Below are 25213 nucleotides of genomic sequence, written 5' to 3'. Positions count from 1 at the left end.
TGCAATCTGCCACCATGGTTTTCTTTTTATTCTCTCTCTGTTATTTGTTCTAGTTGCCAACATTTAAAAATTGAAGCTTCATTTTATCTTGAAAAATCACCTAGCCTACTTTAGTCATTTATATTTCCTTCCTGGTCTGTTGCACTTCAGTTGTGATAATGCCCAGTGTACAAGAATGTTTTTGTGAAATTAAGGTAATGTCTGTGGAAAAAGCTGACACAAACAGGCACTCAATGTATGTCTTCTTCCTTCCTGAATGCCACTAGCTGTGGAAGTTGCTACCTGTCAGTGACTAAGGAGAGTAACCAAGATGAAGGACAAGGAAGTCACAGAGAAGGTGGCTGGAAAGTAATCCCTTGTTTTTAGAGGGATAAAGGCAATAGGAAACAAAATTCTTAGAGAATTTATAAGAATTTATAAATGTATTTTAAGAAATTAAGAGGAGCAATAGTAAACACTTCAGTTTGCTTTAAGTGAAATGTGTCAGGCTCTGAACGGTTTGCCCAAAAATTAAGCTCATTCCTGGGAGGCAGCTGCAGAGAGCTATCTGGTCCGGGTCTCCGTCTTCAGGCAGCTATGTGTAAACATCTTACCCAGAGTGTAAATATCTGGGTTTGATAAACATCTGGGTCGTTTTCTCACTGCTCTCCAGGACAGTGAGCACTTTTCTCTGTTCCTTCCTGGCACTAACTGCCACAGTTCCTTTCCCAGATAGCTTCAAATTCTCCACCTTTTGTAATAAGCCTCTTTTTAACTGGAACAAATAATTAGCCAGTCTCTACTTCAGGTGAAGAGGAGCCAGGCCTCTGCAAATACATCTAGAAACAACCTGTGTAAAAGCCAAGAGCAAATGTTTAAGCAGTTAAGAAATAAGCCTGCTGGACTTTCTCCCTTTGTGTCAGTTAGGCAATTCTTTTGTCTGGTTTGGCGACCTGCTGACCAGTGAGGCACAGTGGAGTGGTGAGAAAAAAAACCATCTAGAGAGTGGTTTGAAGGAGAAACAAGTATTTTGGCTTCATACTCCCTCCGGGCCTGGTGTTCCTGAACTTATCACACCTGCAGCAGAAGGAAAATGGCCGAGTTGAAGGTAAGGAACCATCTGGCAAGTTCACTGTGACTTCTTCAGCCAGAATTTGTGGAAGCTTCTGAGAACTCCAGGGTGTCAAGGCTGGAAAAGACTTGGAGAGGCCCTGGTCCAAAGCCCTGTGTTCAGAAACTTCACTGTGGTGTCTGTGGGCATGGCTGGGGCTGAGGGACAAGGGAATGGTGATAAAGGAAAAAGATGAAGCTCCTATTGGTCATCTCTTGCCTTTGTTCATTTCAAATATTGTCTTGGAAATCCGTAGACATCCTAAGGGCTTCCCTCCTAAGGGCTTCCCTTCACCACGGACACACACATTTCTCCTATGTCTCTTTCTCACTCCTTACTCTCTTGACACCTTCATGTTGCTACTTCCAGCAGACCAATTAGGTATGTCTAATCTATTTTGTGGCTCAGAATCAGCCCTTGGCAAATAGAAGCCCTAACACCTCCTCTAGGAAATAATTCCTTCTTTTTATTTAATGTGCAATTGAAAAGTATGTGTGGGTTATGTGTTATTAGGTGCAATCCTCAAAATAAATCGGGCACATAGACATTCTTGTTTCTATATGACCAGTTAGGAAAATAAAGCTCAGAGAGACTGAGTGATTTGCTCAATGTCACTGCTGATAGCTAATGGGGACTGGATTAGAACCTGGGTTTTTCTGAATCCAAAGCCCAGGCTCAAAAAGGAGCCTTAGTGGCTCCTACTAGACTGGAGTCTTAAGATCAGGGAAAAAGAGTGTAACCTCAGTGTCTAAAACTGTGCCTAGTGCCCAGCCCAGGCTTGCATCAGTGCCCAACATATACATGTGGACCTGAATAGAACTGCCCAGAACTTTGGCTCAAGCCAGGTGGGCCAGACCTTCCTCCAGGCTTCTACCCAGAATACAGAGTGTGAGTCTTGCCCTAGTCCCCATTATGCCCTGATGCTGAATTTGAAGAAACAAACATCTTCCTAATTGATAGGAATCCTGAAAACACTGAATACTAGAGTAAGAGTTTGTTTCTTTATGCCTGAGAGTTAACTCTTCTGCTTTCATTCAGCAATGTATAGCATGTGCTAGTGCATGATGCTGCAGACTAATATAGGAGAGGAACTGAGTCCGGGCTAGGTAAAGTCAAGAGAAACTTCCTGCAGGAGGCTGTTTCTAAGCTGAGTCTAAAGAGAGAAGTAGGAATTGGCTAAGTGAAGAAGGACGCGGGCCAGAGCAGCAGTGAGTCCAAAGGCACAGCACGTGCAGAAAGCCTTGCATATTCTGGGATCCAAGAGTGTTTCAGCCAAATTTGAATTGCTGGACGGACAGCCAAATGGAGATACCCAGAAGATGGTTGGATGTATGGATCTAGATCTTAGTGGAGTGGGCAGGGATAGGGGAATGATATGTGGGGTCATCGTGCCAATGGTAGTAGTTGAAGTCTTGGAAGAGGGAGAGTACATAGAAACTTTGTTTTCTCACGAAAATCGTATGAGGAAGTTGAGCAGGGGTTAGAAACATTCTTACCATTTATAAATAAATTATATCTAAAATCCTATCCTGCTGTAATGAATGTTTAAGCAACTTATTATGCACAGCACCAGCAAGCTAATGTAAATGGCATGCAGGTCTTTGTTCTAAATTTCAAAGGCATTCTTCCCAGCCTACTGTCTAATCTCCACAAGAAAGGATTAGTTCCAGAGGTCAGGAATTCAAACACAGAAAGCCAGATTGCATCATACTCATTCTAATCAATAAACATTACATAATTTTTAAAAATGTTTCTCATCTTTTGTTTCTTTATTTTAATGGATATGTCAACACAAATCCTCAAATGAAATCACATTTATAAAAAAGCACAGCTTTTGAAGAAAATTCGAAAGATAAAATTAAATTCAATTTAAAATGGAATGTACCCTATGTTTTTCAGTAAGTTGCTTCATTTCTCTAAGCCTTGGTTTTATCATTTCTAAAATGAAGAGCTTATTTAACATGCAGACTTTCAAGCCCACTACGAAATTTGATTTCATAGCTCTGGGTCTGTATTTAACAAGCTTCCAGACAGATTCCAATGATTAGTCAGAGACACAACCCATTTGTCTACATAATTAATTTCCTGTTGCTGCTGTAATAAATTGCTATGAATTTACTGGCTTAAAATAAAACAAATTTATTCTTTTACAGTTCTGGAAGTCAGAAGTTTGAAATTAGTTTCACGGGGCTATAGTCAAGGTGTCAGTGTAGCTGGTTGCTTCTGGAAACTCTAGGGGAAATGTGTTTCCCTGCCTTTTCCAGCTTTTAAAGGTTGCCTGCATCCCTTGGCTCGTGGCCCCTTCCTCCATCTTCAAAGTGCACAATTTGAATCTCTGCTTCTGTCATCACATAACCCTTTCCTCTTTTGTAGTCAAATTTCTATCTCCCTCTTATTAGGACACTTCTGATTACATTTAGGGTAAACCCAAGTAATCAGGATATTTCCCCATCCCAACATCCTTAACTTAATCACATTGTCAAAAGTCTCTTTTGCCACATAAGGTAATAATACTCACAGGTTCCAGGGATTAAGATGTAGATATCTTTCAAGGCCACATTATTCAGCCTATTGTAATAATCTCCAAATTCCCCTGACAATCTATAGTCTGTGTTTCCATCAAGGTGAACTAGAAATACTGGACTCTATTTTACAGGAAAAAAAGGCAGCAATAGTTTCCATCTCTCCCCTGACTTTCCTCTTTCCTTCACGCCCAGTAAAAGGAAGTGAGGTGCACCATCTGCTCGACCCATCAGGTGTTACCTAGAATCAGAGTGAGGAGAAAGCACCTCATAAAACTACTCTGACAAGTAAATCATATCCTGAGGACCAGGTGAGAATTAAAAAGCTGTATACTCTTAAGCTGCCAAAGAACTGATGGTACTGAAGTCACATGGAGCTGAGTAATTTATTCTTTCATTTAGAAAGTATGCATATAATTCTCTTGGAAAGAAATGAAGTCATTTTTATGTTGGATCAAATTATTCAGAAATCTGAACTGAAGAAAATATACAAACATACTTGCTTAATGTTAGATTTTTTCATTTTATTTTTGTTTAAGATATATATTTACATAGTCATTGAACCAGCTGGAATCAAAAGCTTGGATTTGCACAGCTGATAAAAGCAGAGTTCAGATTCTGTCCTTGAGCTCAAAGCCTGGAGAAAGCAGCTGCAGAATGCTGCTTCCTCAATTTCAGATGCCTTTGACAGTGAGGGACACGGCATTTTAAAGTTCTAATAAACTCATCTGTAATTTTTCTCTCAGAGGGTTAGAAAAGCTAACTGATTTGATCGTGACTCAGCAGATTCCACCCCTCTGTTTAGCCAATGCACTGCAGCTAAGATTGAGAAATGGATTCAGAACTCACACCTCTGGGTGCTTGGGTGGCTCCCTTCCAAACTACCAGCTGTACTTTCTACTTTTTTTTTCTATTTTTTAAAGCACAGTCTGAATCAACTGCTTCAGAATCACATACACCAACTCTCTTTTTCCTTGTTCCAAACACGCATATAACCCTGGACTCTGTTCAGAGGCCAGCAGTTACAAACAACAGGGAAGGTTAATAAGTAAGTCCACCCATGCCAGCCAGAAACCTCAGCTGCACTCAACCTTCCTTCCTCCCTTGCAGAGAGAAACAATGCTGCAGCGGAACAAAGTGAAGGCACTGTAATACAGGCTGGTCTAAAATTCCATTTCACAGAATTGAGGATAATTTGGGTTTATTACCAATTCTCAGAAGCTCAAATTCAATCCTGTAGATGATGAGCATGAGGTTCATTTTGAGAGAAGAAAATTGTATTCAGTGGAGAATCAGCATGCTGGATGGTCTCTGCCATTTCCTCAAAGATATCACTCCAAACTACATGCTGCTGCTAACAAATCTGTATATAAGTTGCTGTTTTTTATGATGATAAATTTTCAAAAATTGTGTCTAGAGGCAAAAAGAATAATTTCACTTCCATTGCTTTCTAGGTCATAACATTTCACATTTGATATTTCTTCCAAATATAGAGTTGTTGGCCTGATCATCGCTCACACATCCAGGCATGTTACATCTCCGTGCCTCTGAGAACTCTGGAGGGCCTCCCCTCCACCCACACCCATCCTTCTTATATCTTTTAAGGAGATGCGCTCAGATGGTGGCATTTTACTCACTAAGCAAGACTGCACTCTCATTATGCTGGGCTGAAATCAATTGGTATTTAAGTTAGAGCACGGGGTGCTAACCCCACTTACAGCAGCATACATACACCCACGTTAGAACTGGCTTTAAGTGAAAAACTAAATCAATTAACAGATATCTATTGAGTACCTTCTATGGGCCAAGACTGCCATAGTCCCAGCCATCATGTAATTTATAGGCTAGCGAAGAAGCCAGAGAGTGAACAAGAACTCAGGTGTGTTAAGCATTGTAAGAGTAAGTTTCAGCAGTTCCCCATAATTTACCTTGCTGAGAAAGCCCTTAACTTTTTCTCTCTGGATATAAAGTTAAGAGGTGGCAATCAAAGTAGTTTCCATTGTGCCATGGTGAAAAGATTCTGGGCTGGCACTTCTGAAAGCCACCCATATCATCAAACTTCATTTTCATATAGTCACACAAATATCAATCAAGCAATCAATCAGTCAAGACATACATATGCTCCATGGAAGAGCCAGGCAATGTAGGCTTTTGCCTATAGCAAGGGGAGTTTGGAGAGCTTTCTCTCAAGGGTTTTGCTGTCAGAATGGATCCATATAGCCCTTCTCGGTTGCTTTTTTTTTCAGAGTATGGAAGGGCTATGGAGCCCCAAGCTCAGGGAGGTTGCAAACTAGGCCCCCCAGCAAGATACTCAATCTGGAGTTGAGGTGATGCCTGTGCTATGTCCCCTGTCAGGAATCCCAGATGGAAGCAGAATTAAAGAACCTGTTCTTGAGTTGGGATGATTACAAACAAGCCCACAAATCAGTCATGTACAGCTAAGGGTGAAAGTCTTCACATCTAGTACTCTTCTTCTGATTAATTGGAAGTCTTTAAAATTCACAGAAAGCGTATTGTCTTTCCTAAATGATTGGCATGTGAAGACATAGCAAAGACATTGTGTATGGAGCATTATACACAAACATATGTCCCATATAGAAATTCTTACCTTTCTAGAATGCCAGTATTGTGAAATGCTCTTTAAATCCAATTAATGGTGGCATTTCTGTCTTTGTCACATGCAGTACATTTCTGGATTTGGGAACGAATGTGCTTCAGAGGACCCTCGCTGCCCAGGTTCCCTGCCAGAAGGACAGGTAAGAGTGAGTACAATGATTGGAGAGCTCTGAATCCTATGCCTGTGTGAGGAGCCTTCAGGCCACAGTTCCTCCACCCGCCTGGGCTCTTCTAATCTAGTCTGGGAACTGTCTAGGAGCTTCACAAGTCATTAGGACAACAGGGATACGGAGCAACGACAATACAAAGGTTAAAATTGGATTGGTAGTTACCTATGGCAAAGCACCCAACCCAAATTAGATTAACTGTAGGACCTCCTGGAGGATCCTCGAAGTCCAGGGTTAAGGGAACTTCCCCATAGTTTCCTTAAACAGCATAAGATATGACACTAATGATAAAATAATAAGGTACTTTAAAAATATATGCACAGATAGTGTTGGTCACAATAGCAAAAATACGGCAAACAGAAATGTTCTCAAAACTTTTTGAAGAACATTTCATGGCATAAAAAAATACTCATGATATAGTGTTTCCTTAAAAAAAAGAAAAGAAGGCCGGGTGTGGTGGCTCACGCCTATAATCCTAGCACTCTGGGAGGCCGAGGCGGGTGGATCGCTCAAGGTCAGGGGTTCGAGACCAGCCTGAGCAAGAGTGAGACCCCGTCTCTACCAAAAAAAAATAGAAAGAAATTAATCAGACGACTAAAAATATATAGAAAAAATTAGCCGGGCATGGTGGTGCATGCCTGTAGTCCCAGCTACTCGGGAGGCTGAGGCAGAAGGATTGCTTGAGCCCAGGAGTTTGAGGTTGCTGTGAGCTAGGCTGACGCCACGGCACTCATTCTAGCCAGGGCAACAAAGCGAGACTCTGTCTCAAAAAAAAAAAAAAAAAAAGAAAAGAAAAGAAGAAAAAAAAGGCCTGATTATTACAGGATTACATGTATTATAGGATTCCCATTTCGGAGGATAAGAATGGAAGGAAAACACCAACATGTTATAATAATGGGTGATATCACATATTTTATAAATTTTCTACAATAAGCATATATTTTATAATCAGGAGAAAAGTCACATTAAAAAATTATTATAAGACTGGGCACGGTGGCTCATGCCTGTAATCCTAGCACTCTGGGAGGCCGAAGCGGGAGGATTGTTTGAGCTCAGGAGTTCCAGACCAGCCTGAGCAAGAGCGAGACCCCGTCTCTACTATAAATAGAAAGAAATTAGCCAAACAACTAAAAATAGAAAAAATTAGCTGGGCACGGTGGTGTGTGCCTGTAGTCCCAGCTACCTGGGAGGCTGATGCAGGAGGATCGCTTGAGCCCAGGAGTTTGAGGTTGCTGTGAGCTAGGCTGACACCACGGCACTCTAGCCCAGGCAACAAAGCGAGACTCTGTCTCAAAAAAAAAAAAAAAATTATTACGAGAAGTATATATGGGTGGGAGATGGTCATGGGCAGTGGCCCAGAGCATCGCCATCCAGGGCAGGGTTCCCCTACTGAGTTGGTTGGTGAGAAGGTGGGATGCTTTCTGGATTGGAATGATACTATTGCCTCCTTTGTTTCAGAATAATCCTCAGGTCTGCCCCTACAATCTTTATGCTGAACAGCTCTCAGGATCGGCTTTCACTTGTCCGCGGAGCACCAATAAGAGAAGGTACAAGGATTAGATGAATTCTGACCTGTGGGGAGGGAGCTGGTAGCTCTGACCAGGAGCTATGACCAGGACTTTGTGCTGTCTCCTACCTCTAGCCACAGCCTCCCAGAGCTGCCCAAGATTCTGCTTCTTGTAGGCTATGCTCTAGGTCATAGCCAGGGTGAGGATGGGCCTCATCCCCAGCTAGAATCAAGTGACTGGTGGAAGAAGATGAGGGAACAGCTGCACAGAGTCTGGAAAACACACATGTCCAGGTCCATTTACAAATTCTCACCTGTAGTCAGAAGAAAATGTTTCTAACAGTTTGCCCCTCCTCTAAAGATTGTCCCGTGAGTTTGGGTTTTTGGTTTGCCTATTTTGTTTTATAACGATTAAGTCACAATTATGGAAGATTCAGAGCAATATCTTCCTCAACTGACTAGAAGCATTAAGTCCTTTGCATGAAAATGTTAGCTAATCCAAACTTGGGTAGTTGAAAGGTCACGTATTATATCCCCTTGTGGTTTGAATTAATAAAATTTTAACTCTGGAATTTGCCTTTGCTGGAAACCAGCATATTCGTTAACACAGTATGTCATGTTCCATGTTAGCGCTAATCCTACAAGCCAGGTCAATAATCTCGCTCCCTTGATTAACTCCTATGGGGCGGGTTGGATGCAGTAAGTGTTGTGGTTTCAGGAGGCAGTAAGTGTTGTAATTTAAATAAGTAGTGTATAATTGCAGGGATTTCAAGCTAGGGCATTTCTGAAGAGGGATGCTGATGACATTGGAGATTTGGGAGGAGGGCAGGTGGTCTTGTACTACTTAGCAGGAGGGCCTGGGTTTATCCCCACAGGGTCTTCCTGAGAAACAAATGAGATAGTATAAAAGTATAATGGACCACACAAATAATAAAGATTATTTCCCTTAGTGGTTAATCATGCCTACTCCAGAGTCAGGCCCCTGAGTTTAAATTCTGGATCCTTCTTTTCCAGCTGTGTGGCCTTGGGAAAATCATCTACCTTCTCTCAACCTCTAGTTCTTCATTTGTAAAATAGAAATACTTATAGTACCTATATCATAGTTGTGGTTAAGATGAAAGGAAAGGATCTGTATAAAGTGCTTAGAACATTGCCAGGCACATGGTTAGTTAGTGCCCAATTAACGTTAGTTATTATTATAATCATCATCATTAATTATTGCCACCATAGCAGAATTTCTGCCTCAATCCCAAGGTATCCCTAGGAGGTTGTCAGAGAGCTGAACATGACATATGGCAGGTGCTATGTTACAATGTCGGTATCAGTATTGCTTTTCTCTCAATAGATATGCACATGAAGGATGAAGGAAAAGATAAATTTTTCCATACATGCCAAAAATCAGGGGTTAATTTTATTGCTGTTCAATCATCTCTCTCCCTGCAAGCCCAAATAGACAGGGTCAGGTAAGCACACAGACAATTCCTGTCCATTCTAATTTATGACAAACTGGCCTCCATGACGATGTTCTTGACTTTATGGCCCATTCCCTAACAGGCCACCTGGTCTCCGGATTCCGCTGCCTGCCCCCATTATTCAGCAATATCTTCAGCCAGCAGGAGCTGAGCTCTGTTCCAGGAGGCTGAAAAGGAGCTGTTGGCATTTCATTAAGAAGCTGGCATTGTTCCCTGAATCAGAATTAAGTCTCTGTCCAGGGCAATGTAGTGCTGCCTGGGGAGTTTTAGAAACTCAGCTAAAAAATAAGGGACACTAGGTATGGCTCACCCATCTGTTTAGAACTCTCCAAAGGTATCCACAGAATTTTGTGAAAATGCTCAAAATCTCCAGTGGGAAGATGGGCCCAGCCCCATCCATAGGTGGGCCAGCCTTAATTAAACCACAGAGAGCAGGGATACCACAAAACTATTAGAGATTCTATCAGGGATTAATTTTTATCAGATTACTTAGCTATTCCCTTGGGTCCTGGGAAGGCAAGAATCAGGACAGAGAATGTGGAAAGTTTGGACCATGATAAAAACCCAGATGATTAAAGGAAGAAAGACAATTCAATAAATATCTAATAAGTGAGCACCTACCATGTGCCAGGCATTTTAGGTACCCGAACTCATCTCACAACAATCCTACAGGGTAAGGATGAAGAATATAGAATCCAGGAAGTTTAATAACTTGTTCGGGATTGCACAGCTGGTTCTAAGACAATACACACATGCTCTCAACCCCATATATGACTAGGAGCTAGACAGGCTTAGTAAGTTCAAGGTTTGAGGTCACATCAAACGCTAGAAGAATCAAATGGAAACGGAATAAATCTAGCCGATTTATTCCCCAAATGGCTCAGTGTTGGGCCAGGCCAACTTTATCCGCTGAGGTAGACTGCCCTTGGGCTCAAAGGGCCAGAGCCTATTAATGCAAGTCTGGTCTTCCATGGTCAGAAGTAGGTTTCCTCTTCCTTCTATACCAGTCTGAAGGTACTTGGGTCTCTCTTAGTGAGTTTCAGTGTCCCTCTCAACTTCTGGAAGGTTCCCCTCCTGGTGTCTTTAGGGATTTCTCGTCAGAGTCGTCTTCTCTTCCTGATGCCTGAGATCTGGTCCTGGCAGAAAGATCTTTGGCTCAGGCCTTGATGTGTACAGATAGTAAAACTTAAAAAGAAAAGAAAGAAAAACAAACAAAGCTATAAAATGTAGTATAATAAAACATGGACACATATTCTTATTGGACTATAAAAGAATTAATCTTCTAAACCCCTTACAAATTAATATCAAAAAGATGAATAAACTCAATAAAAAACAGTAAAGTTCTTGTTCAAGTAATTCATAGAAAACTTACAAAGGGCCAGTAAGCAAATGAACAGATTCTCAACCTTACAATAAAGGAAATAAAAAATAAAATGAGATGCTACTTTTCATCTATAAGATTAAAATTACTAATAGCACCCCATATTTGTGAAGATATAGGTGATAAGGCATTCTCACACATTATTATTATGAGAGTAAAGTGGTACAGTGATTTGGCAATTTTACTTATATATGGGTTGGAGATATCTGAAAGAATATATAAGAAAATCATTAAGCTCTGATGCCTCTGAGGAATACCCTGGATGAAATTGGAGAAGGAGCCATTTACCTTTCAGGACTTTTGTAATTACATGAATTATTTTTATCATTGGCATGTATTACTTTTATAATTTTAAAGGAGAAACTTGATTTCTATTTCAAAAATTACAAAGATACCACTAATATTCTCTCAATCCATGTAGGATTCATAGTCCTTCCAGAGCAAGGATTAGCATCCTATGGTGAATATAAGCTAATGTTTTCTATGGATTTCCCACACAGATATGCCTCAAGGTACTCTCCCTTCCTTTGTAGTTGGTGGGAAAGACAATTCTTCATTTTTTGGCAGCAAGGAAATAACCAATAGCCAGAGTCCATTTGAAGTGTGATGGGTGGAGTGAAAAGGTGAGAAGAGGCCAGGGCTCTGAGCAGCAGATGGCTACTAAAAAGCGATCCTATGTCATTGCTTCTCACATTAAAGCCCGCAAATCTTTGTTGACTTGTGTATCTTCCTGATGGTACTGCCTGAGCCAGTCTGGGTAACACTCAGAACATTACTCTAAGGGTTGTATGTTTTGTGTGCTCTTGTTTCCCCATAGCTGGCTGTATAGGATTCTACCTTCAGTTTCTCACAAGCCCTTTGAATCCATTGACCAAGGCCATGTCACTCACAACTGGGATGAAGTTGATCCTGAACCTAACCAGGTAACCTGGGCCTGTGAATTGGAGCATACCATATATCCAAAGCCTCAAACAGAAATACTTAAATCAGGCCATGGTCTTTGAAAAAATTAGCTTTTAAAATAAATGCTAAAGTGTGTCTGGTTTCTGCTCAGACTTGGGAGAGAATCTTGGAATTGATTGTGTATGCGTGTGTGTATGTGCATGCATGTGTGTATAAGCTTGTATCTTCTAGCCTAATGGCACATAGATAGGCACAGGAATAGTTCAGACTTAGTAGAACTTCCCAGGTGAATTAGATGAGTGGAAATTATATAGGCTAGCTAAACTACCTGCATGCCCATAGGTTGTTTTTTAAATCTAAACATACCACTGAATATGGAAAACACATTCAATACTGACATTTCTGAAGAGAAGCTTCTGAAATCTGGTATAGGGATTAGGGCCTTGTTGTCTGAGCCAAATTCTGTAGTCTATTGTGGTGACAGATTGCTGTCACATTCTCTTCAGACCTAGGAACTTCCATTCTTTGCCTATGAGTTCTTTCCTTTTGGTCTAGTGATGAGTGGGCCTTTCCTCTGGGCATCACTATTACTTTTATACTCTACTTGCAGCAATGAGACAGACCCAATGTTGTAATGGACTGAGCTCTTTTTTTTTTTTTAATCTTCTGAGAACCCCAGTGTTATTGGTTTTTTCCCCGAGTTTAGGCGTATGTCACCAATAACTGGCATATAGTGTAGGAAGAAAAAAAGACCTAGGTTTGCATCCCTGCCCTCTACTTACCAGCAGTATCCTTGAGCCAGATGTTTCAGCTGTAAAATGGGGATGATGATAACATCTGCCTTGTAGTGCTATTGTGCAGATTACAGGAGAGAAGAGGCGTGAACGTGCTTTGCACAGTGCCTGGTAAGTGGTAGGCAAGAACTATGATTCTGATACAGCCATTGTGATATATTCACTTAAAGGCAGTGGTAATACATGTAAGTCTCAGAATTTATCTTCAGGTAAATCTGTTTCTTCATTTTATATTATTTTTTATTCTGTAGTCCTCATCTGTCCTATCTTTCTCTCTCTCTCTTGTCCCTCTCACCCCTCTCCACAGCCCAAGGAAATCTCCTGCTTCCCTTTGTTTACCAAGACATTTTGTGTATACCTGCAAATCTCCCTCTCCTAAATGCTTGGACTTTTTGTAAAACCAAAAGCCATAATAATTCATAGTCATCTCTGGTTTCCTGCCCAGTTCCATCTCTTCCCTTTATTATGGAAATCTTAGAGAACTAAGTGTCTGCTTGAATGCTACCTACCCCTAACAGGGACAGAAAAGGAGGCATTTAGGGGGAAAATACGAATTAGCATTTAAAATATTATCTACTTCATAGCAATTTGAAACTAAGATGCTTTGCCTAAATAACTAACCCTTAAACTTGTATGAAGTTTAATGCGTGAAGGTCCTGGTTCCCCACTGGCCTATATATTGCCTTTGAGCATATGGGGAAAAGGAAGCCCCTGTTAAACCCTCCACCCCTCAGACTCAGTCTCCACACAAGGGGTCAGAAGGCCAGGCTTTCAGATCCTGCCTCTGTTCCTTCTTGTGCAGGTCACAACTTGCACAACCAACCTGGGGACCCTGATTTCACCTCATTCTTGAGTCTCACCTGGGCTGTTAACCGGTCCCATTTTATCGCCTTCTCTCTCACAGTCTGAGGCTACGAATGCATCTGGCAGACCATCCTCACTTACCCATTTATCTCACTCATTTAACCATTTCCTCCTCACTCATCTCTTAAAGGGCCATAAAGTCTTGACTCCTAAGTGGGTTACATCTCAAATTCTCTAATTTCTCTCTGAAAATGATAATGGCCATACTCATTTGTTTTTACTGATAAAAAGACTCAATTGCTTGATAACAAAGCTCTATCTCCCATTAGAAAATATAAAAGATGAATACTTATCTTTTGTAGGATTTTGTCAGGCTAAATGCCAATTAAATATTTACTTATATGCTAGTTTTCGAAGGTAGGGGAGATATTTGAACCACAATATCCCTTCTAATTCTTTTCTTCAGATAACACAGGGAATCTTCAATTATGTTTCTGACAGTTCTTTCAAGTAGAGCCAAATCTCATATTATGCAAAAAAAAAAAAAAAAAATGGTGGTTATAAAATCAGCATGTAAGACAAAAATTATATATAAACAAAATTATCTCTGAGAACCCCTTAAATCACCCATAAAGTATAGGATACATAGTTTTGTGTGTGCTGCCCCATATGGTAATTATGAATATGAAATTTGAGAGCCACTGAACTACACTAAATGAGGCATTACAAGAAAAGTCCATAGGCAGATTTGGGGAATTTGAATCATGCGGCCTTCAAGATAACAGTCAAATCACTAGTGGTTAACACACTGACTGCCACACTGGGGAAAAAAAATTTCTTTGGGGCCACAGTTTTTTATTATGAAATAGAATAAAAACTTAGAAAACAAAACAATCCTTTCTAATGTAATGAAAAATTTGTTATTTTTATTGTTTTCTGTGTGTGATTTATATGCAACTTGAAAAATAGTTCACATAACTCCCAAGGTAAAGAGATGTGTGAGTTACATATGCTTCACAAGGCCCCAGGCTCAAAACTTGCATGCCTTAAATACAACTCACATGGCAGTTAATGTGTTCATAGGGCAGACTGGGGAGTTATACATGGCTTCTTGCTCATGTGCTCACAACAGTTGTCTAAGCCTCTGAATCTTAATACATCTTCATAGAATTGTTTGTGGTTGTGTGGGCAACAGTGGAGCCATACTTGTTTTATACAATTTTTATTTGGGGTAGAGGGTTAGGTTTTAAAGTTAACCTTTAAGGAAATATGTGATGTGACTTTACTGTGAGTGTGATATATGCTCCGTAATATACTTTTATTATGTATCATTATTTCCATGACTACTATTGCTACATTTTATTTAGCATGAATACAACCCTTCATAAGGATTATTTTGGGGTACAGGTGGCATATACATTAGAATTCTGTTCGAATAGAATTTTTTCTAGTTTTGTCTTTTTTTGGGGGGGGTGGGAGCAGAGTCTTACTCTGTTGCCCCAACTAGAGTACAGTGATACCATCATAGCTCACTGTACCCTCAAACTCCAGGGCTGAAGTGATCCTCCTGCCTTAGCCTCCCAAGTAGCTGGGACCACAGATGCATGCTACCATGCCTGGCTAATTTTTTTTTTTTTTTTTTTTTTTTTTTTTTTTTTTTTTTCTATAGAGATGGGGTTTTGCTCTTGCTCAGGCTGATCTCGAATTCCTAACCTCAAGCAATCCTCCCACTTTGTCTTCCCAGAGTGCTAGGATTATAGATGTGAGCCACTGTACCTGCCCTAGTTTTATCATATTATACAAGTAACATATACTCATAAAAACGCAAATGATGTAGAGATTAACAAAGTAGAAAATGGAAGTCTTCCATTATAGGTGAGAGTCAAGTATATAAATTGTGCATGTTGGGCCGGGCACCTGTAATCCCAGCACTTTGGGAGACCAAGGAGGGAGAATTGCATGAGGCCAGGAGTTTGAGACCAGCCTGAGAAACATAACGAGACCCATTTCTACAAAAAATTTTAAAATTAGCCAGGTGTGGTGGTACACACCTATAGTCCCGGCTACTCTGGAGGCTGAGGCAGGAGGATGGCTTTAGCCAGGAGTTTGAAGTTGCCATGAGTTATGATGACACCACTGTACTCTAGCTTGGGCGATAGAACTAGACCTTGTCTCAAAAATAAAATGAAATAAAATAAAATAAACTATACATGTTAATTCTTTATTTTATAAATAGTTAACAAGCATTTTGACCAGGAAGTCTGAGGCAACCAGACTAAAAATTTTGAGTAAATAGAGGCATCAAAATAGCTGTATTAGAAGTTTCTGGGCCGGGCACCGTGGCTCACGCCTATAATCCTAGCACTCTGGGAGGCTGAGGCGGATGGATCGTTTGAGCTCAGGAGTTCGAGAGCAGCCTGAGCAAGAGCGAGATCCCATCTCTACTAAAAATAGAAAGAAATTAGCTGGACAACTAAAAATATAGAAAAAATTAGCCGGGCATGGTGGCTCATGCCTATAGTCCCAGCTAGTTGGAAGGCTGAGGCAGAAGAATCGCTTAAGCTCAGGAGTTTGAGGTTGCTGTGAGCTAAGCTGATGCCATGGCACTCTAGCCAGGGCAACAGAGTGAGACTCTGTCTCAAAAAAAAAAGAAAAGAAGTTTCTGCTTGCTTTCTAGTAGACCGTCAATCCATATTTGTTTCCCCCTTCCCACATTTCTCATTGTAACCTTGCTTTGCATTTGTCCTTGAACTTGTTACCTTTCTCCTGTTTTGAATACCATATGGTAGCCACCAAGTGAATTTCTTCTCCAACACCTCTCCTGCTCATTTGAAACCTTGTGTTCACACACGCTGGAAGAGGTGTGCCTCAGAACTCAGTAGCACCTCTGTGAACACCAGCTCCGTTAAGGTAGAGGTTTATCATCCTCTTGACCTGTGACCTGTGTCACATGCCAACTGCTTCCCTTGCCTTGATACACACACCCTGGCTGTTCTGGCAAAATCTATCCTTTTGTCTTTTCATTTACACCTTCTTGACAAGTTAATATCTCTTTCCAATTTTATGTTTCATTAATTAACTACAGCATTCTGCATTTATCACTTCCCTCCTCATAACCTCTTCCAAATATGTACTCCAGACTTTCATCAAGAAAGACTGAGAAAATTATATTTAGGCACCTATCTGACGGTCCTTCCCAGGTGAAGCCTGTATGATAGGTATGTCTTCACCTGTCACAGACTAAATCCAATATTTCATCAGCTTCGCCAACTATCCACATCAGTCATCTCTGGGAATTTGAAGACCTAAAAATTGCTGAATGTTTCCTCCAGTCTAACATTAAGTCCCAAAGACAGCATTACGGAATGTGCTATCGTCACTATCATCCTCTCCATGGAAGATTGGGGACTATCTCCCCCAAAGCCTTAATTTTCTTTAGTGTGTATTTAATCAATCATCCAAGAATTAATGCAAACTTTTTTTGAATGTATTTAAATTCAGCCTGTGGACATAGCAAGTTCAATTCATTAATCTCACATAAGAAGTATACCTAATTTTATCATGTGTCTTCCTCCAATTTCTGAAGCCTCAGAATTTAGTGAACAACTCAGCATCCAATTTAACCATGATTTTACAGATTTCAACTAGCATTCATGAACAGCATTTCTCCTTTAAAATTTATTTTTCTTATTACCACATCCTTAACCTCTTGATTGTTGGAAAGTCAGATTCTCGACAACATTAAAACTCATCTGAGAATGTTACTTTTTGGTTCTCAACCAGTATAATTTGGACCAAGTGAGCAATACCTCAAAGATAAAGATTTCATCTCCAGATATAGTCACATTCTAAAGTACTGGAGGTTAGGACTTCAACACATGAATTTAGGGAAGAAACACAATCCAGCCAATAATACTCTCCTCTTCTTTCCTTTCCTTTCAAATATTAGCTAGTGATTTTCACTTTTGTTGGATTCTCTTTGCCTTAGAGATGAAAGGATAGCTGTTATTGGTAAGAAATACTCGGTTGGGATAAACCAAGAGGAGGAACTCCTTGAGCAAGAGAGGATTGATTTTCCTAGCCCACTTTCCTTCTCATTCCCTGTCTCCTGTCTCCTCCCCTCCCAGCAACACACATATACACACACCTCAGCAGGTAAGATTGTAAGGGACTAGTTTCACCCAACATAACTAGCTCAACACTTGGTATAACCTCGTAGGCCACACTGCTGGAAGTTAGGCCCACTGCCCTGAGGTTTGGAAGTGATTTTAGGGCTGCCTTCATTGTGGAAACCTCATTTACACCTTATCATCCATTTTTTCTCACTCCCACCATCTTCTGCATCTAACAGATTTAACTTTTTTTAAAATCTAACAAATATCATGCATTCCCATGACACTCACCTCTCTCAATATGTTTTACAAATCTCTCCCCTAACTTCAAAACTTCTGTTGGATGTTCAAAACTTCATTGGGCCATGTATGTGTCCCAATTTGACTGGTTTCATATTGAAACCATCACAGTCTCATACAAACTATCTTCGCCCTTTGGCTTTTCTAGGCCTGTTACTGACTCAACCATTTTTTCATACACTCTGGTTTGATTCCTTAGTGTCATCTTTGAGAACTTCTTGTCCTTTTCCCTCTATATTGAATCAGGAGCTAAGTCCATAGAATGGTGATGCCCCAAATTCTTATGTTACCAGAGGACTTGTTGAAAATGTAGATGCCGCAGCCTCACTCCCCCATGATTCTAATTCAGTAGGTCAGAGGAGATGCTCAGGAATCTTTCCAGATGATTCCCATGCAGGCTGGCACTGGACCACACTTTAAGAAATGCTGCTATAGAGTTTGCTTCTAAGATCTCTCTGGTTCTTTCCTTCCTTTTCTTAACTCCACCTGGTTCAGAACTCATTTCTTCTTATCTGGACTATTATAGCCTCCTAACTGGTCCATGTGTCTTCCCCTCCCTATCCCACACCCTGCTGCCAGACTCAGACTCAGCTTGCTAAATTGTCATCTCAAAAATCTTTAAATCCCACCATCGCCCCTCCCCTCCACTGCCCGGCCAATCCAGTGCAGGCTCCCAAGAGAGGAGATCAGGAGCCCTAATTCACTGTCATAGGCTTTCAAACTCTTAACTTCCTTCCATATCCTCTACCTACCAGTCACACTGGAACCATCACCATTCCAGGACAACACCTTCAGTTCTCCTGCCGTGGTACTTTATGCTGTTTTATCTACCTGGAATTTCCTCTTCTTCACTTCCAAATATCCATCCTTCCAAATCCCACCCATAATTTAAGACTCATTTTAAAGAACATTTTCTTCATTGAAACCTTTCAATATTTCTCAGAGCATTTGAGAGTAAGATCTATGTCTCCATCATCTTCATCTGATCTGCAGCATCCAGCACATGCCTTCTTCCAAATAGTAGAATTGCAAGTATTTGTTGAATTTACTCCCTGATAGCTCAGATCCCATCATCCTATAAATAGACTAGATTGCATTCCCCTAAATGCATTCACTGGTGTTTGCCAACACTGCAGTGCACACTGCCCTGTTCAGCCCTTTTGGACAGCTTGCCAGCTCTTTTTACAGTACATCTCTATCAACTTATATTTCACTCCTTGGAAAGATATTGAAGCTGTCTGCAAACCAGATGATTTCATTGCTTGTATCTCTTATTTTCCATGTATAAGAATATTAAATAGGCCCTGTGCCAGGATTTATTCCTGAAGGAACATTACTGTTTACATTTCTCTTCCAAAGTCATTTCCACTTATTCATTTCCTTGTTTTCCCATCAGGAGGTATTCACATTTCCAGGGTTCCCTGAGGGAAAAGACAATGTCACATCGACCTCTAACACCTAGCATAAAATCTGACACACAGAGAGGTTCAATAAATATTGTTTGGATGAATTAATATAAGGGGATTGGACAAGAATTGTTAACCCTGAAGGACCTCAAGCAAGGTTAGAGTCTCAGGAGTCAGACTGGGCCAGCGTGACTCTGCAGTGGAGGAGCAATAAATAAGGGTCAGGTTTGAAGACCAAGTACAAGACCATTAAAAGGAGGCAAAGCTTGAGTTCAGGAGCCAAGAAGGTCAGTAATAGTTTGGGAAGCAGACCAAAGGGCTCGGGATATAGTTAATATTATAAAAGGGGTGAGGAGAGTGTTGGCATCAGCTCTTGCTGGAAAAAACCATTAGTTTTCTCACTTCTAAAATAGAGATCATATATGATATATGATCATTCATAGTATCCTCAGAGAGTTGTGAGAATTAAATGTCATCCAACAAATATTAATGAGTGATTATTATGTTCCATGCTCTATGCTAGGTGCTAGTTAATGAATAGGAAGCCCTTAGCTTTACACTCAAGGGCAAGGGCAAATGGGAATCCAGGTTTCTATCCTTGATGGCTCACCGTTTTTCATAGCCTCATGAAAGACTTGGAAATCTAAATAAATTACAGGGATCCTCCTTACCTGTGCTCTTTCCTATTACCTCAAAGAAATCAAATGAATCAATCAAAGCCTGATTTCCCTCCACGCAAATCATGCTACCATTTTTTTTTCAAACTGCTGGATTTTCTGAAGAATTCAGTGAGCCATTGTTTTGTTTTATTCACCCTTACCTTCCCTAGTCTGGATGAAACTTACTACTACCAGTTACCCTAGGTCTCTCCCCACCATAGCTGCTGCTAACAATTGCTTATACCTCATGATCACCATTTCACCTATAAGTTACTTCGAAATTCTTGGATAGGTGGTACCAATTTCTACCTCTCCTCAGCCAATGTTGTTGAGAGCATCCAATTCATCCAATCTAGTTGAGTCCATGGCAGTTTTGGAAAGAATCTCAGTAAATCAAAGAACCTCAGTGTTGAAAGGGATACTCAGATCATCTAGCCCAACTTCCAATTTTCTGACTCTAAAAATACCAAGGCCAATTTTCTTTTTCCTTTTCATCTCTGAGCATAAATTTTGAATTTTGATCATTAAATGTTGTTACCAGTTCTCTATCTTCCTCCTTAAATAATCTTAAAGAATTTTTAAATCTAACTTTGGGCACTCTTGAAGATGCTTTTCAAGTTAATTTTGACCACCTCATTTCTATTAAGTAAAAGTTTATTTTCCAATGGAATTTGCAGAATACAGCTGTAAAATATGTGAATCAATGATAGAACTAAAGGCATAAATAGACACATCCACAATTACAGTTGAAGACTTCACCCCTCTCTCAACAGTTGACAGGATGACTTAACAAAAAATCGGAAAGGATATAGACATGATGGTTTTGCACATGTATAAAAAGCTGACTTACATTTTGGAAATAATCTTTGGACTTTTAGAAACATTTGTCAGTTTCTTAGCTATTGCCCAAATGTTGTTTTGACTTCCAAAAATCTCACAAATTTGCTTTAGTCTTGTGTTCTTTGAAATATTAGCAATGTTCTCAGCACCTTAAATTTAGTCACCCATTCAATCATTCAACAAATATTTATTAATGCCTACTATAGTCAAAACATTGCATTGGGCATTATAATTGATTTCATTGTTTTTGAAGTGTTTAATAAGTAAATCCTGTATGGGGGAACTATTTAGCAATAATATATAGTATAAATAAAATAAACTGTTAAAAAAGTTATAGGACTATATTAGTCTAATTGGGCTGCCATAACAAAATACCACAGACTGGGTGGCTTAAACAACAGAAATTTATTTTCTTACAGTTCCGGAGACTGGAAGTCCCAGTTCAAGGCATCAGCAGGGTTGGTGTCTGGTGAGGGCTCTCCTTTGGCTTTCAGGCAGCCACCTTCTCACTGTGTCCTCACATGGCCTTTCCTCTGAGTGTGTGTGGAGAGAGAGTGAGATCTCTTCCTCTTCTTATAAGGCCACAGATTAGGGTCCCACACTTATGATCTCATTTAACCTTAATTACTCCTAATACCCTATCTCCAAATAGAGTCACATTGGAGGTTAGGGCTTCAACACATGAATATGGAGGAAGCACGCAATTTAGTCCATAGCAAGGACTAAATCAGTTAAAAGCATCCTTTACTTCTGCAGAAGCTCTTCTCTAAGGAGAATTATGGAATTACAGTTCTCACCAGCACCCTATGGTTACATGTAAGAAAAAATATGTCTGAGGCCACAGAGTAAATGGGAACAGAGGCAATAGCAGAAACCAAGTCTTCTGGCTCACCCCAGTGCACCATCCTTGGTCTGGCCTTGGATCAAAGAGTTACTGCTCTACAGCATACAGTGAAGCTGAGCATCTGGCTTTAGTAGATGTTTCTACCCTGTACTCCATGGACTCTTCTTATTCATCCTCTCCTCAAATCTCCCTGAGCATGATGCTTGGTTCAGCAATACAAGAATTATAGAATCTCTGGGTTGGGTGTGGTGGTTCTTAAACCCTAGCTGCACATTAGAAGAGCTTTGATAAAATACTGATGCCTGGGCCTCACCTTCATAGATTCTGATTTAATTTGCTTTTGGTCTCAAAGGCTCTCCATGTGATTCTACTGTGTTGAGAACCTCTGGATAGAGCTAAAATGTTTCCCAGACAGCCATACATAGGTCTGATACTTAAATCCCTTCCATTGGGACATCTAAAATGATGACTCTTTCTGAAACTAAGATGCTAGTTAGTATGATCTTCCAGACAATCTCCCTGAGTATACAAACTCTGCACTGCTACCATAGAGGGAAGCAGCAGGTAATGTTTAGTAGTGGAGCAGAACTTCCCCTCAAAAATCCAGCAGTGCCCGGCTGTGGACTTCCTGATATCAAGGGATATCCTCCTAGGTCAGTGGTTCTTAACTGGGGGAAATTTTTCCCCCAAGTGACATTTGGCAATGTCTGGAGACATTTTTGGTTGTTAAAACTCGGGGAATTGCTGCTAGCATCTAGTGGGTAGAGGGATGCTGCAAAACATCCTACAATGCACAGAACAGTGCCCCACAGCAGAGAATTTTTCAGTACTAAACATCAATAGTGCCAAAATTGAGAGACCTTCCTCTACATCCTTGCTCTCTGGTCCCCACCCCTCCAACTCCAGAAGATATTAATATCATCCTCAGTAGAAATAGTCCTAAAGTGTTTTCTTCTTTCGGAAGCATGATTTCAACACTGTTTTCCAAATCAACATTTTGTGTCCTTTTTAAATAGTCTCAGAATGTGATCATCCTGCTTTGTTTTTAAGAAATGAAGGCCGCTGCCTGCGTATGTCAGAGAGACAGAATCACCCCAGCACTGCCTTTTCCTGTTGCTGTTTCTTTTCCCATCCAGCTGCCCTTTTGAAATACAGAATGAGCTGAGCCCCGTGACCTGATGGAGGCCCTGCCTAACCCACCTTGACCAGGCACTGCAGCCAACGGAGCCAGTCCTCAGGGTGCAGGTCACTCCATGAGATGTGGCAGCTGGGTTTATCAGCCGCCAGCCTGGCTGGGTCAGGCCTGTGGCCAAGTTGATTAATAAGTGCTGGGCTGACACTTCAAGTAGGGCTTGAACCTGCTGATTTTTCTCCCCACTTCCTTAGATCATTTCATTATTAAATTAAAGATTGTTGTGATTTAAACTGAACCATCAGGCAGCCTGGGGACAAACGTAGGGTTTGGTGAAGAAATGGAACCCAGTACTGCATTTACCAAATCCAATCTCAGCTGGGTGCTTTTTCTTTCGCTTAAAGAAATCATTTAAAACTCCAAGGGCTGAAAGTAGAAGTAGAACCTTTCCCTGCAGTGTCAGGAGCCCACACAGAGAGGCTGGCATGCCAGGAAAGGGAGCTGATTATAAATAGCATGAAAAGCGGCATCAGTCAAAACTCACTGATGTGCCTGAGCAAAATGTTAAAAGAAACAAATAGCTTCTGGAAAAGGAAGCAATGATTTTTTTTTATTTTTATAATTTAAAGTGCTAAGAAACAAAGACAGTTTATATTCATATAGTTTTAAACACACACACATATGCATGTACAACATACACACAACATACACACCAACAGAGCCCCCTTAAGAAAATGGATAATCATTAATGTTAAAATAACAAAATCACAAGTAGTCAGAGCCTCGCAGAGGGAACAGCTATCCTTTTTCTTCTATGTAATTGATGCTATTTATTTAGAAGGTTGATGACTTCCCCTTGCAAAATAGTTTTCCTGTATGAATATATTTTTTTTCAGCTTAGATGGAAACCATTTGAGATTCCAAAAGCATCTCAGAAGAAAGTGGACTTCGTGAGCGTAAGTCAGTACTATCCACACATTCCCACTGCCCTCCTCTCTTCCGTGGTGAGTGATCCAACCATTTGCAGACTGAATTCCAAACAGAAGCAGTCTTATGGGAAGGCAGCAGAGACAAAACCACCTGCATAAGCTTTTGGGGCCACCCAAGGGCCGTCTTACTTACAGGCACCTTATGGCTCCTAACACCAAAGGGCACTCGCGAGCTATTTACATCTCAGAAAGGCCAATGGAAATTGGACATTTTCCTACCTCAAGCTCCTTTGCTTTTGACTAGAACAGGGGCTCTTAACCTTTTTGCTCCAGGGACCCCTTTGATAGTGATGCCTGTGTTTTTAAATGTGTAAAATAAATTACATAAAATTACAAATAAGCTAACTATATTGAAATAAAGTGTTAAAAACATTTTTAAAAACAAATTTGGTTTGGCTTATAGTCATATATATGCTTCCTTGTTAAGGTACTAAATCATTAAGATCTATGGGAAAAATCTAATAAATATGATATGAGCATAAATGTATTTTGAGATATCTATAACAACTATAATATTATAAACATATCCATGATTTCTATCATTGACAATGTTACAGGTACTTCTAATACTGCTGTGGTTGGTTGCCTGTATTCGTATTAATTGAAGGAAATGATAAATTTCACTTGGGTATTAGTGAAAATAAATATAAAATTTCTCCCTTCCAAGTTCATGGACCCCTGAAATGGATGCCTGGGCTAGAATGGCATCAACTCGGGGCGGCAACTCTAGTTAGTACAATGCCGGTTGGAAGCTCTGTTTGGTAGTTATAGGTGCTAGGTTATTGGAATAAGTGTACCCTGAGCAAGGAGTATGCGGCAGAGGGGAGAGGGGAGCTCAGAGAGACTAGTGGAGGGCTCTACAGACCAGCCTCAGCTCTTGGCTTACTTAGGGACAGTCTACATGCCCAGCCATAGGCCTAATTGTTTGAATCATCTTGGAATTCTTATCCTTATTAATTGCTCTAAACCCTGTGTTGAGAGCTGCTCCTCAGAAGCAGCCTGGATCCCAAATGTCCCACCAGTCCCAAAGGGAAGACCCTAGTAGAACTTTGTCTCATAATCCTAAGGGACAGAGGGAGGGCTGCCCCTTGGGCACATTCACACTTCCCTTTTCCTCTTCCATGGGTCTTTCCCAGGGCCTGCACACCTTGTGTGGAGCTGGAGACATCAGGTCTAACAATGGGCTTGCTATCCACATTTTCCTCTGCAACACCTCCATGGGGGACAGGTAAGTGGCTCAGTGCTGGGGCAGGATGTGCCATCTCTCAATGGCTGTTGGCCAGACAGTTAAAGCCAGGTCTTGCTCTTGTGAAGTCACACATGCACCTACATTGTTGTTTTTGTTATTGGATTTTTCCTCAGAGCAATGTTGACATATATTTATCGATAATAAAAATAAGTAAGCATTTCTTATCTTGACTGACCCCCATGACGTAAACAAGAATGTCACATCATAATGCAAACAGAAAAGGGAGGATGGGACCCTGGAATGCAGGCATAGTTCAAGAAGCATTTTGACTTTAAGCAGGTTTGGGTCAGAATACCCTTATCTTCTAAGGTTCCCCTGGGATGTTCTTGAATACAAAGTCACACTGCATAGGCAGCCATTAGGGCCACCCACCTGTTGGTGGCAGGTTAAGCTAACAGAGTTTGGCTTCAGCTGGCTAATAGTTTT

The 25213-nt window shown here is 40.6% G+C and overlaps 1 protein-coding gene across 1 annotated transcript in view; it reads left to right on the top strand.

Moving 5' to 3' along the window:
- Nucleotides 1-680: 680 nt before the first annotated feature.
- The window catches only part of HGD (homogentisate 1,2-dioxygenase), a 42127-nt gene continuing 17594 nt past the window's right edge, over nt 681-25213 (top strand). Inside the window, exons 1-6 of the mRNA XM_012641720.1 lie at nt 681-1087; nt 6297-6368; nt 7854-7942; nt 11573-11678; nt 23446-23505; nt 24675-24766. Of these exons, the coding sequence (XP_012497174.1) occupies nt 1073-1087; nt 6297-6368; nt 7854-7942; nt 11573-11678; nt 23446-23505; nt 24675-24766 (434 nt within the window). The 5' untranslated portion in view covers nt 681-1072. The remainder of the gene's footprint in view (nt 1088-6296; nt 6369-7853; nt 7943-11572; nt 11679-23445; nt 23506-24674; nt 24767-25213) is intronic.

Source organism: Propithecus coquereli, unplaced genomic scaffold (genome assembly GCF_000956105.1).
Source record: "Propithecus coquereli isolate 6110/MARCELLA unplaced genomic scaffold, Pcoq_1.0 Scaffold10, whole genome shotgun sequence".
Lineage (NCBI taxonomy): Eukaryota > Metazoa > Chordata > Mammalia > Primates > Indriidae > Propithecus > Propithecus coquereli.
Note: the sequence above shows the minus strand (reverse complement) of the source record. Positions and strands in the feature narration are given on the sequence as shown.